Source organism: Corythoichthys intestinalis, chromosome 3 (genome assembly GCF_030265065.1).
Source record: "Corythoichthys intestinalis isolate RoL2023-P3 chromosome 3, ASM3026506v1, whole genome shotgun sequence".
Classification (NCBI taxonomy): domain Eukaryota; kingdom Metazoa; phylum Chordata; class Actinopteri; order Syngnathiformes; family Syngnathidae; genus Corythoichthys; species Corythoichthys intestinalis.
The window spans coordinates 26039842-26054284 of NC_080397.1; the positions used below are offsets into that span (position 1 = coordinate 26039842).

Here is a 14443-nt window from a genome sequence, read left to right on the forward strand (position 1 = left end):
ACGAATTAATGGAATTATAATGTATTCCTATGGGAAAATCCTGCTCGACATACGACCATTTCGACTTACAAACAAGGTCCTGGAACAGATTAACTTCGTATGTAGAGGTACCACTGTATTTGCATGTAATAGTTCAATCAAATTGGTTGGTTTCATCTTTCATGTTAAATTGCTAAAATAAAACAAATGGACACACAGCTCACTTGATACTAAAAATTTTCAGGTAGTAACTCTATGAGTGACAGCCTGTTTGTCTTACTAGACGTGTGCGAGTGCATGCGCAATCCGTGCGTATCGCTAATCCGACCGCGGTCACAGAGGATGCCGTGTTGGCCTCGTTTTCACCGCACGTGACCTCTTGTCACTCCAGTTTTATCAACTGCACAAACACCAAAGGCCTTTTCATAATAGCGGCATCCCAGGCTCAAATGAAAAGGCGGCATTGCGCAAGATGACCAAAGTAAATCTGTGCCATCCGAGTTTAAGTAGGAATTTCTAACACTGATTTCAGATGAAAAAAATTCTAAATTTCATCGCAAAAAAATTGGCCACCAATATTCTCACCAAAAAATGTTGCAAATTCAGTTGCAAAAAAACTCCATCGTTAGCCAGATTACGTAGGTAAATCGGTGTCATCATAGTTTGTATAAGAATTTATACCACGCAATTTTTTCAGCGTCGAAATTTTTTTCTAAAATTCTGTCAAAACATTTGCAACATTTGGGAAAAGACAATGTTTTTTGCAAGTAAACCGTGGACCGCACAAGACGGCGTTGGCGGCGGCCAAAAAGTTCGCATGATTGGCTCTTTACTACCTGGTTGGAGATGAGATCCTCGCAGACGGAGAGCGCCATCTGGATGGCGTTGGCCTTGTGCGTGACGGCGATGGCGTTCATCTTGAAACGTTCGCGCCCGTAGGCGGCGTTGGCATGGGCCACGGCATCGCGGAACACCTGCTCGTAGCGCTTCTGGCTCAGCACGGCGCCCACGTGGACCACGCGTGGCTCGCAGCCGCACAGCGCCATCGCGCCGCAGTGCAGCGCCAGCAGCAGCAGCGACGCGCGCACCTCCACTGTTGGTTCAATATGTCACAAAACCATTCAGACCTTCCATAGTTCGTAGAGGTTGACAGATATGGCATTTTCAAAGGTCGGTGCCGATTTAAAAGAAAAAAAATTGACACATGTTTAAAGACAATTTGTAAGCCGATATTTGGGGCCTACTCTTTATACGTCTTTTTTAATCGGTTTGATTATGAAAGGCAAGCAAAACACTGTTTATATTTATTCAAAGTTAAATTTTTCTTTTTCTACTTCCGTTTATAACACTGGCCACTAGGTGGTGAAAAATCACAATTAACAGCGACGTTCGCCTAAACAGTGAACATAACAATTATATCAACTATACTGTATATCGGCCGATGTTGAAAATTATCCATATACTGTATTGGCGGCATGTAGATCAACTGGCCAATATATCGATTGACCATCACGAGAATGACGATCACTCAAACAGCGAATATAACGCTAAACCTATTATACCAGCTGATATCCGATCTTGAAAAAAAAAAAAAAACATATCGGTTTGATTATGAAAGGCAAGCAAAACACTGTTTATATTTATTGAGTTAAATTTTTCTTCTTCTACTTCCGTTTGTAACACTGGCCACTAGGTGGTGCAAAATCACAATTAACAGCGATGTTCGCCTAAACAGTGAACATAACAATTATATCAACTATAGTGTATATCGGCCGATGTTGAAAATGATCCATATACTGTATTGGCGGCATGTAGATCGGCTGGCCAATATAGTGATTGACCATCACGAGAACGACGATCACTCAAACAGCGAATATAACACAAAACCTATTATATCAGCTGATATCCCATCTTGAAAAAAAAGTCCATATATCAGCCTAATATATCAGTCAACCTTTCTGAGAAAGATTAATACCCAAACAGTGAACATAACAGTGATCCTAGTATATCGGCCGGTGACCGATTATGAAAACAGTACAAATATCGGGCCGATATATCGGTCACCCTTCATGAGAAAAATCATCACCCAAACGGTGAACATGACGGTTATTCAGTTATACAGGCAGCTGACCTATCTTGAAGTAAATGACACATATCGGGCCGATATATCGGTCAACCTTCATTTAGTAAATTTATGCCTAGCTGAGGGGTGGAAAAAGTACTGCAACATCAACTCAAGTACTATTACATTGAAAAAACTTAACTCAAGTAAAAGTAGTGGTGTAAATATCTACTCAGAGTAAAAGTAGACGATTTAAAATTTGCTCAAAGTAAAAGTTGCTTTTTTCTAAATTAATTAAATTAGAAAAAAAAGTAACCTAAAGAAACTGCTCTAAAAGCTAAAGGGAAGACAGGCAAGATAATAGCCGTGATAGCACCTACAGTATTTGTAATATGAGCACCATAGTAACGGTAGCCAATTTTTGCAAAAATTGCTCTCAGTATATGACGTTGGCCATGCTATTTAGCAACATTATGTCCCTCAATATCGTTTAGACTAACTAATAGTAGACTTGTAGCTGGTCGCCATCGCTATTTGATGACGGTTTTATATTGATATTGGTGATGTGTCTTGTCTTTTGCATTGACGACAAAAGTGACGGTGAGCGACGTCCAATATGGTGGCAATAACTTTCTTTAGAACGTTTTTTTAAAATGACAAATTATAGTCCCTCGCCCTGGAAAGTATAACATCAATTCTTAACCTGGGTTTGGCAAAGGGTAAGACACACAGGGCCCTACGTATTATTGTATGCTGACTAAATCTAGGCAAATTGGAGTTTTACCAGTTTGGACTGGAATTTCAACTGCTGCTGCAGTAGAAGTTTGCCTATCACTGGGTATGAGGAACTACAACAGACCTACGACCAGTGTGGACTCATAATTTCGACCTGTTTAAAAACATGTTTTGAAAATGTGAAAAAAAATTGCTTAGATATTAGCTTGCTAACTTAGATACATCACTTTTGAATTTGAAAATTCTGAAGTGTTGAGTGAATGCACATGTGTAACTCGTGCGGTTCGGTACCTATTATGAGTAAGAGAACTGGTGTGTTAAAGGTCTTAAATGGTTAGGTGGGTAGTAATGCGTTACATGTACTTCGTTACATTTACTTTGAGAAAAATGTACTTCCAAGAGTAGTTTTACTAAGCCATAATTTTGACTTTTACTTGAGTAAATTTGTGAAGAAAAAAGGCTACTCTGCTACTTTGGGCTATACAAGAATCGTTATATTTTTCCTATTTATTGTACATATTAGATTTTTTTTTACCAGCGATGCCAAGAATGGCTCTACCAATTTAACCAATGAGACGTCGCAACAACAATCACATGACTCCATTACACCAATCTGATTCAAGCTTGCCGTTCTATGATCACGCCAGCCTTTTCACTCATATAACGTCTTTAAAGCACCGTAAAAAATGAAGTATTTCACATAGAGCACTGACACTTAACATTACTTGAAAGAGCAGATCTAAACCTCACTCCCAGTTTTTATTTGGCCATGGAAAACCGGAGATATTCATTCATTGTCCGGGATATGATCCTTTTAATTTCATAATAGTCACAATGAAAGAACTACAGTATTCCCCTTTCATTCAAACTATGAACTATTTCCTCCACTAGAGGGCAGTCATGCTCTTTGTACGAATAATGCTTCATTTCTGTCTTTTTTTCTCTCTCGCCGGAATTCAATAATTTTATTTTTTTGGTTGTTGTATTTCTTTGGCTTACTGTGGTTATGTAATTTGTTATTGTACAGTATCATAACAACAGTTCATATAGATAAATTTGTGCTGAGAGAGAAAAATACCATTATTTAAAAAAAAAAAAAAATCAAACAAAAATAAGCAGTTACTCACAATTTTACTCATTACTTGAGTATCCTTTTTACTGGATACTTTTTTTTACTTGTACTTGAGTACATTTTTTTGGATGACTGCTTTTACTTGAGTAAGGTTATTTTGAAGTAACTCTACTCTTACTTAAGTAAAAATTTTGGCTTCTCTACCCACCTCTGTTTAAAAGTCAAAAGTCAAAAGTCAAAAAAAAAAAAAAAAAAAAAAAAAAAAAAAAAAAAAAAAAAGATAAGAAATAACTCTAGAATGACTTAAGTTAAACTAATGATATTTAAAAAAAAATACTCCAAAAATTACAGGTTACACTTACAGTAACAAGGGTAAATGTAATTCGTTACTTTCCACCCCAACCCAACAGTTTATACACACAAAAAGCAATGCACGCAAGCCATATTACACAACACTCAAAAAATACACATGCAATGCAAAAAGAACACCACCTCACTCATCCAAAAGTACACACTCTATGGCTATGATGACGTCACGGTCCGAGACCTTGCCACTCTCGTTGACGTCACCAACATCATTAGAAGATCAACACTTACTGTTTGGATGCTTTGTCAATCGAAGCAGACGCCCTTGGTTCGACCCTTGGCAGGTTCGGTTCGTTCCGCTCCGGTCCACAAGTCCTTTTCACCGGGGTCTCGCAGCAGGAGACATGTTGACTGTCGTCCTCTTTATTTTTGTGCGCGCGCGCCTCGTCCTGTTGATTCCCGCGCCGGGGACGACGTCAACACGCACGCACCCACTCACTCACGCACGTTTCTCCAGGGCGATGACCTCACCAGGATCAGCACCGCTAGAACCAAGACAAAGAGGATGCTCGCGTCGCGTCGACCGTCCTTGACGTCCGCGCTCGTGCACGCTCCCGAGACGTCGACAGGCAGAACGCGCGCGGCCGCTTCCGAGCGCGCACGAGCCTCCTCGCGTTCCTCGGTCCGCTTCAATCAAGTGGACGCGCACACGTTTTCTGAGGCGCGTGCGCAACGTCACGGTCCCTCTTCCAAGATAGTGAAAATCCAATATTGAATATCATGTCAATTGAAAATAAATGCGTTGACGAGTATCGCTTATAAGAGGTCGCCTAGTCACGTGAGGCGCCGACCACCGCTCGCTGGTGCGCGCGTGTTGATGGCGAGGAGGAGGAGGAGGAGCAGGTGTCACGTTCAACTGGGTCACAAGCAAGAGAAGGGCGTCGATTCTTCTTCTTTGAAACTATTGACGTAACCTACTGTATAAGTGATTGATGACACCAGTCTGAGAAGGAAAAAAAAAAAACGCCAGTCTGAGAAGTCCGCTGGTCGCTGTTCTCCTGGAACGCATCTCCAGGGAATTCAAAGCTTGCTTGCTCTTCGCTTCAGCAAACTTGTTTGCTTGCTAGTATGATGTGCTTCGCGTCAATTATTCATGTTGACTTGAGACATTGAACTACACACGACATGCTTGACTACACTGTTGCCTACTAAATGGAGAGCGTTGCACTGATACCATTTTTTGACTCCCGATTCAGATTGTGTGGTATTGGCCGATGCCCGTAGATACCACCTTTTTTTTAACACTAAATGACTACATAGTGCATACTAACCCTAACCCTAAAATAATTTCAATCACAACACCGCTTAACCCATTGTCTGCATGGCATTGATGGCGCGAGACGTCCAATCCAATCAAAGTGGAAGGATTTGGCACAGAGTGAGCAAACGTTCATTCGCTGCCACCGTCCCACTTCAAATGGATTGGACATCTACGAGTGATCAGCTCATCTCAATGTGACAACACACCCTACCTCCACATCAATTCACAGCAGAAGCGGGACCGAATGTATGGGGGGCCGGGGCGGGCACGGCCCACCCAGACGTGAGTCGTGCCCACCCAATCAAAATGTTGGGAATATCTATTGTAGCGTCGCACTGGATATAGAGAATGCACGGAGAGTTGGTTTCACCTACTTTTTTATTGCAGGATTAACGATTACTGTTGGCCGCAACACGCCGAACAAGCAATCACCAAAACAAGCTGTTTTCCAACCTCGTTTGTTATCCGCGCGCTTCCTCTCACTCCTCCAGACACATTCTCGCAGTTGGACATCCGGGCATTAATGACGTCACTAGACACAACAAAGCGTCGCCATATTGAAATGGGGGCAAAACACGAGTCACAAGCAGTTGCTCTGTCGTGCATTGTAGTACAAACGCGTTGAACTTTTGTCTTATTTGCGGTCTTTTTTTCCGTCGGAATGACTAAAAGTTGCCGTGTTGCGGGTTGTAACACAAGGAAGAGTTCGGAGCCGCATTTGAAGTTCTTCATTCTTCCGCGTGAGAAGAAAAGGACAAGCAAATGGCTGAAAGCAATCAATCGAGGAACAGTAAAAGAAGACGGTTCCGTGGACCATTCTCGCCTGTGGGTACCTAAATCCAGGCATATTTACGTTTGCAGCCGACATTTTATTACTGGTGAGTAAACTTTAATCGATTTTTTTTTGCCCCAATTAGCTACTAGGATTCAATAGACTAGGCAGTGGTTATTACTACTGTAACCGACAACTCGCAAAGCTTTATTTTTCTTTTGCCGTGAACTGCTCTGATCGGTCAATTAGTATATTACTGGCCTGGTGGGAATTGGTTATTTTGCCGTGACATGTTCACGGCTAAATAACGCTTGGAGGCAAATTACCGGTTATGGCAGAAATAATCATTCCGTATATACTACCAGTTTTCTTAGTTCCACACAGTACATATTCCACATAATTGATAAAGGTCAACTTACTGGGTGACTTTATGAAGTAGTTGTAGATGTTTCCGAACTCCACTGCAAGCACTTCCTTTGGATTGTTTATCCAGCAATGAGCTGCGACTTTGTATGGGCAGATTTGCAGGCCAATACACACAAATTTTAAATTGTATCGCCTCCTCGCGTCTGTCGGCAGTGACTCGTGATAATAATAAGTCATGTTTAAGACGTTTATAAGAAAAAAAGACGCAAAACACAGCTGAAATATATGAATTTCAGACAACATTTGTTTACGGATGTTTACCTGTGCGTGCCCCTCATCTCAAAATGGCGACACGTTGCTATGCGAGATGACATCATCGTGACATCACGCCGACTGCGAGAATAAGTAGATAGATGAATGAAAAAAATACAACAACCAAAAAAAAATCAAATAAACCCCCCAAAAATTAATGCAGCCTCAACGGGACACAAGCCAGTGTCCTACTTGCGCCAGTCCCAAGCACGGAGAAATGCAGAGGGTAAAAAAAAGCCTGCATTGGGGGTGCCCCCTCAAGATTTCTTCGTGCCCACTCTGGTGGGTAGACCTAGATCCGGGCCTGGGCAGAAGCATGAAAAGATCTTTCACCGACCATAACAAATTGGCCTCATGACAGCCATTTTGGTAGGGGCAACATTCCCAACAAAATCAGTTCAAATGAAGTCGTAACTAGCTTATTTTATCAATGTCAAAGCATCTTCTATTACTCAGTGGCTGCCAATGATGGCGGTAGATCACCAACCCATTTGAAGTGGGTGGGTTGGCAGCGAATGACCATCCTGCTTAAAAGTATGGGGATGGGTCAGTGACAATGTGGGGCTGTTTTGCTTCCAAAGGCCCTGGGAACCTTGTTAGGGTGCATGGCATCATGAATGCTTTGAAATATCAGGACATTTTAAATCAAAATCTGTTGCCCTCTGCCCGAAAGCTGAAGATGGGTCGTCACTGGGTCTTTCAGCAAGACAATGACCCTAAACATAAGGCCAAATCTACACAGCAATGGTTCACCAGACACATAATCAAGCTCCTCCCATGGCCATCTCAGTCCCCAGACCTCAACCCCATTGAAAACCTGTGGGGAGAGCTGAAGAGGAGAGTACAGAGGAGAGGACCCAGGTCTCTGGATGATTTAGAGAGATTCTGCAAAGAGGAATGGCTGAAAATCCCTCTTTCTGTCTTTTACCATCTTGTGAAACATTATAGAAGATTAGGTGCTGTTTTGTTGGCAAAAGGGGGTTGTACAAAGTATTTACACCAGGGGTGCTAATAATTGTGACACACATTATTTGATGTCAAATAATTATTTCTTTATGTGGGATTTTTTTCCACCATTGAATAAATGCACTTGTATTGGAGGTTGGATTTTTCTCTTTTTCTCCATTAAGGTCCCATATTATTTAGAAAAAAAAAAAAACATTATTAGCTAAAAAACACATAATTATTATAAATCCAATAATTATGGAGGGCACTGTACATATATAAAAGTTGTAAAGCAATAAAACTGCAACAAAATGAATGAAATGAACAAAAAAATATATTTTTATAATGGGTCAAAATTCTTTTTCGAACAGATCATGTGACTAGCACCTTAGATGGTCATTTGCTTTGCATATGAGTTTCAAAAAAAAAAAAAAAAAAAAAAAATAGGGGAGGGCAATTTTATTTTTCAAACGATTTTTTTCTTTGATTGAATTTTTGTTTTTTTTCTTTTTAATTGAAGCAACTTTTTGGGGGATTGGATGATTTAGACACAAATGTCCTACCCATAATATGGCCCAAACACAAAAAGGATAGCTTCAATCAAAGAAAACTTTTTCAATGAAAAATTAAGTGTTCAAATGCAAATTTTTTTAACTCAAATATTTTTTTGCGTTTAAAAACATTTTCTATGATTGAAATAATAATAATAAAGACAAAAACATCCTAGCCAAAATGTGGCCCAAACAAAAATCAACATTACTTCAATTAAAAAAGTTGCTTCAATCAAAAAAAGATTCCAATCAAAAAATAAATTAATTAATTAAAAGAAAAATAGCTTTTTTACATGCATTGTTTTGAGTTTAAAATTTATTTTTGCATTCACATTTTTTTTTTTTGATTGAAGCGACTTTTTTTTTAATTGAAAATATATTTTTTGATTGGAGCAACTTTTTTTTTTTAAATTGAATAATAAAGGCACAAATCTACCTCCATACAGCTCCGCCAAGGGGATACAATTTTTGACTGGGGTAACTGCACTGGCACGACACCGGCGGGCGTTCTATATTCAATGGATGACGATCTTGGCGAAAAGTATTGCCTAAGCAGCTTCATTTAGAATTCCCCTCAAGAATTATGGGAAACAAAAAATGCTCATTGTCAACTTATTATAAATATTCTTGTAAGTTAATTTTATTGCTGACACTGCGTTTCGGGGTCATCAACATGTTGTGCCCCCCCTGCCCCAAAAGTCAAACTCCACTTATGATTTGAGGGCATTTCAGGTGACTCCCTGTTGTTTTTTGGTCACTTCCTATTGATTTTGAGGCAATTCTGCGTCACTACCTGTTCATTTTGGTGCATTTCATCAACTATCACAGTCTGAGGAAGGGCAACAGGCACTCCTTTTACGTAGCTGGCAGCCATCTTGGGTAGGTCAACTGGCGGTTGGAAACCAGATCTTGAAAAGTACAATTCAGCATGTTATTTCTTGGTACGTCCCGATGCAATCATATCATTTTAGTGCCATATCGGTACCGATACTAGTATTGGTGCAAGACTATAAGTGAATATGTGGTAGACATCTGAAGTATACATGTCAGTCCGTGTACCTTTTGGCCATTCGTTTTTCCTTCAAATTTTGGACAATGGAAAATGAGCCCAAATTTCGTCTTTTTTTTGTTGTTGTTGTTTTTATGCGTGTTAACAAAAAATGAGAAATGAATCATCTCCCGTTTCCCAATTAAAAACTGCTAATTCAATAATGGAAAACAAGCCTTTAGTCGTTTTTCCCATATCAGTTTATTGAACTAAAGTCATAAAACAAAATACGTCCAATATTTGTGTTTTCCACGACGTTCGCTTTTACAATGAGCTATGACCCGGAAGACGATGTTCTTCTTCTTCCTCTTCTTATAAATGAATATTGCAGCAGGGTCTTGTTTGTCTTGTTGAAGAAGAACATCGTCTTCCGTGTCAAGGCTCATTGTAAAAGCGAACTTGGTGGAAAAGAAATATTGGGCGTACTTTGTTTTTAGACTTCAATTCCATAAACTGACATTGGAAAAACGGATTAAGGCTCATTTTCCATTATTGACTTACCAGGGAAACAGGAGACGATTCATTTTTTGCTAGCAGACATAATAACACAAAACAGAATTGGGCTCATTTCCCGTTTTTTATTGTCCAAAATTTGATGGAAAAACAAATGGCCAAAAGGTACACGGACCATAAATCTTTTGAACTCTCCATCGATGACAACAGACACCCTAATCGATTTGAACCAGGAAAGGCCGATCATCTTCGAAGCATCCCGATTGGAACGGATCAAACATCTTACGTCCTTTTCAATGGCCAAAAAGAGCAAATGTGGGATTTTCAATAAGCTTTATTGACATCAGTCTCAATGCCGTTAACATGCAGCAGACAGGCTGAGCATTGGATAGGAAGTCAGGTCGAACGAACAGGAAGTGAGGTAGAAGGAGTGAGGTGGGCTTTCAGACAGGAAGCGAGGTAGAAGAAAGGAAGCGATGCAGGGAGACTGACTGGAAGTGAGGTAGCATGACAGACAGAAAGTGAGGTAGGGGGCAGTTGGTTCGACCCTCTAGGGATTTTCTGATTTCCTAGCCTTACTCTTGTCACAAGGTAATGGAGAGGTAAACAGACTATTTTTTGTATCCCATTTTCAACACCGGTTGTGCGGTATCGGCCGATGTTGATACTGTCCCGATATATATTTTAAATACTTGATGACTGTATACTCACTTGAATATAAAGTCATTGATATCATGCCTTATTAATATTGCTACGCAATGAATTCATGACAAAGCCTCTAATTCATTTGATTCTTTTTTTTTTTTAAATCGAGTTCCACCCCTAAATTTTAGTGATTCACCTATCAATCGGTGCACCTTTAACTCATTTACTGCCAGCCCAGGTCACAGAGTACGTGTTGTGGTAGTTAGTAGCCTAAAAGAAGGAAATTTGATATTGAACACACCCATTGGTGGCTATAGACGTCCAATCCATTTCATTTGACAAACAAGAGTTAATATACGTTTTAAAAATCGAACATACTTCATTAGCAGTCATTGAACTCGGATAGGTCAATAAAAAAAAGTGCCGAAGCTAAAAACCATGAATCCAAAGAGGGCCATGGCGAGGTAGGGAAGACGGGAAATACAATATTTTCTGGACTATAAATCACACTTTTTTCATTCTTCTGTGACTTATATAATGTTAACATACAGAATTTGACATCTTCTGAAATGTTAAAATGTCCGAACATGGAGTAAACATTACTCACAGCCTATCGCAAGAGGGGACTCTTGACTAATTAAGAAGCCTGGAAATGTTAGCGCAGTATTGACGATATTTATATGTAACCAAATGGGGATACTAATGATTACAAAGGATTATTATTTTGGAGCGGTTTGATTTCCGTTTTCATTTTTATTCTTTGATGTCTCAAGTTCGCTAGGCCTCAGCAGTGCTTTCTCCTGTATTGTACTTTACTGCAGTGTTTTATATAATTCTAACAATAGCTGCTGCTAACAAGTCTGCGAACGTTGTTTATTTTGAAAGGAAATTGTAGTCATCTTGACTCTTTTTGACGGGAGGAGTTGAATCTACATAAAGTAGCTACAGTGCATACATTTGGACAGTCCCTAACCTTGAGTGGAGAACGGATGTTACACGGAATGTTTTGGAAGCTAGCTGGACGACATCTTGCTCATTGGAAAGCGAAGCTGAGAGCTAATGTGGAGAACGGGACGCCACTACAGCTAAAATAAGCAAATGGGATCATCGGTGACTGAGAATTAGCCAAAACATCAGTAAAAGGCTGACAAAATTGAGCTGAAGTACTGCAAAGTAGTAGCTTGCCAAGCTAAAAGGTGCTTACGTTAGCACTAGCAACAACACTGTTATTCGTGCCTGTGTACGGCATGATTTTTGGAAACTACAGGGAGTCCTCGCGTTACGACCGAGTTCCGTTCCTATGCTGACGACGTAACCAGAGTCGGATTTCACTGTTAAAGTCGCAATTAAAATATTTTGCGTAAAAAAAACTAAAAGACATTAAAATAAAAATATGAAAACCTGTAGTTACTGCTGAGAGGTGGATGTAAAGATAGACTTTTAAATAGTTTGTTTGAAACCCAAAGCACCAAACACGACTACTGATGGCAAACAAAACCAACCTTCCAACTCGTCCAACCCTCCCTCTCTCACGCCAGTCTTGCACGCCGTGCATTTAGGGACAGCCCAGAAAACGCGGAACTCAACACAACATTGCGACAAACATACGCACAACCAGCTGTCCTTATTTTTAGGTGACGTGAACCAGAAATCGTTTGACCTTCACTGTCTGCGACGAAAAGTCCGTGTGAACACAAGTGGTGGGAACCTCTGGGTAGCTCAAGATACGATAAGATTTGCGATACAAGGCTCACGATCAGAGGCGTAGCAAGGGTCCCCGGGGGCCCCAGGCAACAAGCAACATGGGGCCCTTCGAGCGTGTGCAAGTAAGGGGGACAGTTGGACTTGGAGCAATAGAGGAAAGAGTAGCAACACAAAAATACCACCAACGGATGCGGAGGTATATACCTTTGTGTAAAATCAGTAGTCAGGTTGGCCCTACGACCCACCAAATTCAAATTGTTCCGTAAAAACTACTGATTGGTGGACTAGCGACCAAAATGAGTATTAAATTTGCTAATAAAATTGTTTAGGATTATTTTAGATGGACATACTGTATGTTATATTTTTCTTATAGAGTATTCGGCGAGGAATATGATAGACCCATTAATAGACTTTTTGGGAAAAATACCCATTTCTTTAAGTAGTCACATGAATAATGAGGTGGCCTGTGAAAATCACCATAAAAAAACCCGGCAAGGACTTTCCAGAGAGTACTTGGTGAGTCTTGAAACAATCATATGGAATAATAGCTGATTGGGCTTACTTAAACATGTATAATCTACGTGACATGGTTAGTGCTGATTGGGATTGATTACAGAATCGTTAGATAATCTGCCAAATGATTCCATGGTATTGAAACACTCCCTACACTTGTCGCTGCAACAGTGCAGTAAAGCTGCTTGGGCTAAATCTGTTGGCCCTCTGGGGCCCCCTACTGGCTGGGGGCCCTAGGCAATTGCCTGGTTTGCCTAATGGGACGCGACGCCTCTGCTCACGATAACAGTAATCTCACTATGTATCGATGCAACAATTATTGATAAATGGGATATTTTACCTAACTAATAAACAGGAAAAGCTTTTTTCATCCATCTGCTGTGAGGTTATTACTAATTGATGTCCATTTTGTTCAAAGTGGGACAGTGGCAGCGAATGAACATTAGTTCATTCACTGCCATCCCGGCACTGGCAACCAAAGGCAATGATTTAATTTTGGGGCATTTCACTTTTTTTTTTTTTTAATTTTGGAAATCTTTTGAGCAAGATGACGCCGCAACTAGATGCAGCGGCTCATGGGTCTCCGTTTTCGTGCTATTTGCATATTTTCTACGTGTGTGTCTTTAGACTCTGTCCACGTATACATCAGCGTTACACCACTACACCCGTCAAGACCTTGTGGACATCGGCTACCAACACAAAATGGTAGTTTGTAAACATTTTCATAACCGACACAACATCCCTGACAAACTAGCGAGACAATCGGGGGCCCCGCAGATTGTTGTCGGGTCCGCAAAGAGACGCAGGCGGCGCCGTGAGAGCCATATCTGCTATCATCATCCCCATCCTGAAAAAGTCACCCGCATCCAGCCTTGATGACTTTCGCCTTGTTGCCCTCACCCCATCAAATGTTTCGAGAAACTCGTTCTCCAGCAGATAAAGGACTGTTTCCCCCCGCACTTGACCCACACCAGTTTGCATATCGGGCTGACCGATCCACCGAGGACACCATTGCCGTAGTCCTGCACTGACCCATCTGGAACAACAGCACAGCTATGCCAGGATGCCCTTTGTGGACTATAACTCGGCTTTTAATACCATCATCTCATACTTGTCACAAAACTGGTCAGCCTAGAGTCCCCCCCTGCATGCAGCTGGCTAAAAGATTTTTTGACCAACAGAACGCAGCCCACTTTTCCTCTACCCACAGTTGGAGCACCGGAACTCCACAAGGCTAAGCCTCCTCCTGTACTGCCTCTACACCTTCGACTGCAGTCCGGCCCTTCAAAACAACTTTGTATCCCATAAGGTTATCGATATGCGCCTGCCGAGAATCGAGATATCGTTTGAAAAAGGTGTCAATGTCTAAAAATAAATAAATAAAAAGGAACCAACAAGTTGCTACCAAAATCTTCCACCATAGAAGTGTGTCAGTTAACTCTAAGGCTGCATTGACGGTGCTCGACTCCCAATCCATTTAGACTGGGAACGTTCGTTCATTCGAAACCAGAGCATTCACAGTCATTCTGTCCAATTTTCAGGGAATTTACAGGTCACTTGCGGTTCATTTTAGGGCATTTACAGGTAATTTCCTGTTGAGTTTGAGTCACTGCCTATTCATTTGGGTGATTCCCAGTTCATTTCTTCTTGCTCTGCAAC

General features: G+C 40.8%; 1 protein-coding gene across 3 annotated transcripts in view; it reads right to left on the bottom strand.

The window, feature by feature from the left end:
- grin1b (glutamate receptor, ionotropic, N-methyl D-aspartate 1b) overlaps positions 1–5048 on the bottom strand; it is a 45651-nt gene extending 40603 nt beyond the window's left edge. For 2 of the 3 annotated variants that reach the window (XM_057831834.1, XM_057831831.1), the window contains exons 1-2: positions 4446–5048; positions 816–1072 (exon numbers count right to left, since the gene is read on the bottom strand). In XM_057831834.1, coding sequence (XP_057687817.1) covers positions 816–1072; position 4446 — 258 coding nt within the window. In that variant the 5' untranslated portion in view covers positions 4447–5048. The remainder of the gene's footprint in view (positions 1–815; positions 1073–4445) is intronic. The other variant, XM_057831833.1, reaches the window with a different exon arrangement.
- Positions 5049–14443: the final 9395 nt, after the last annotated feature.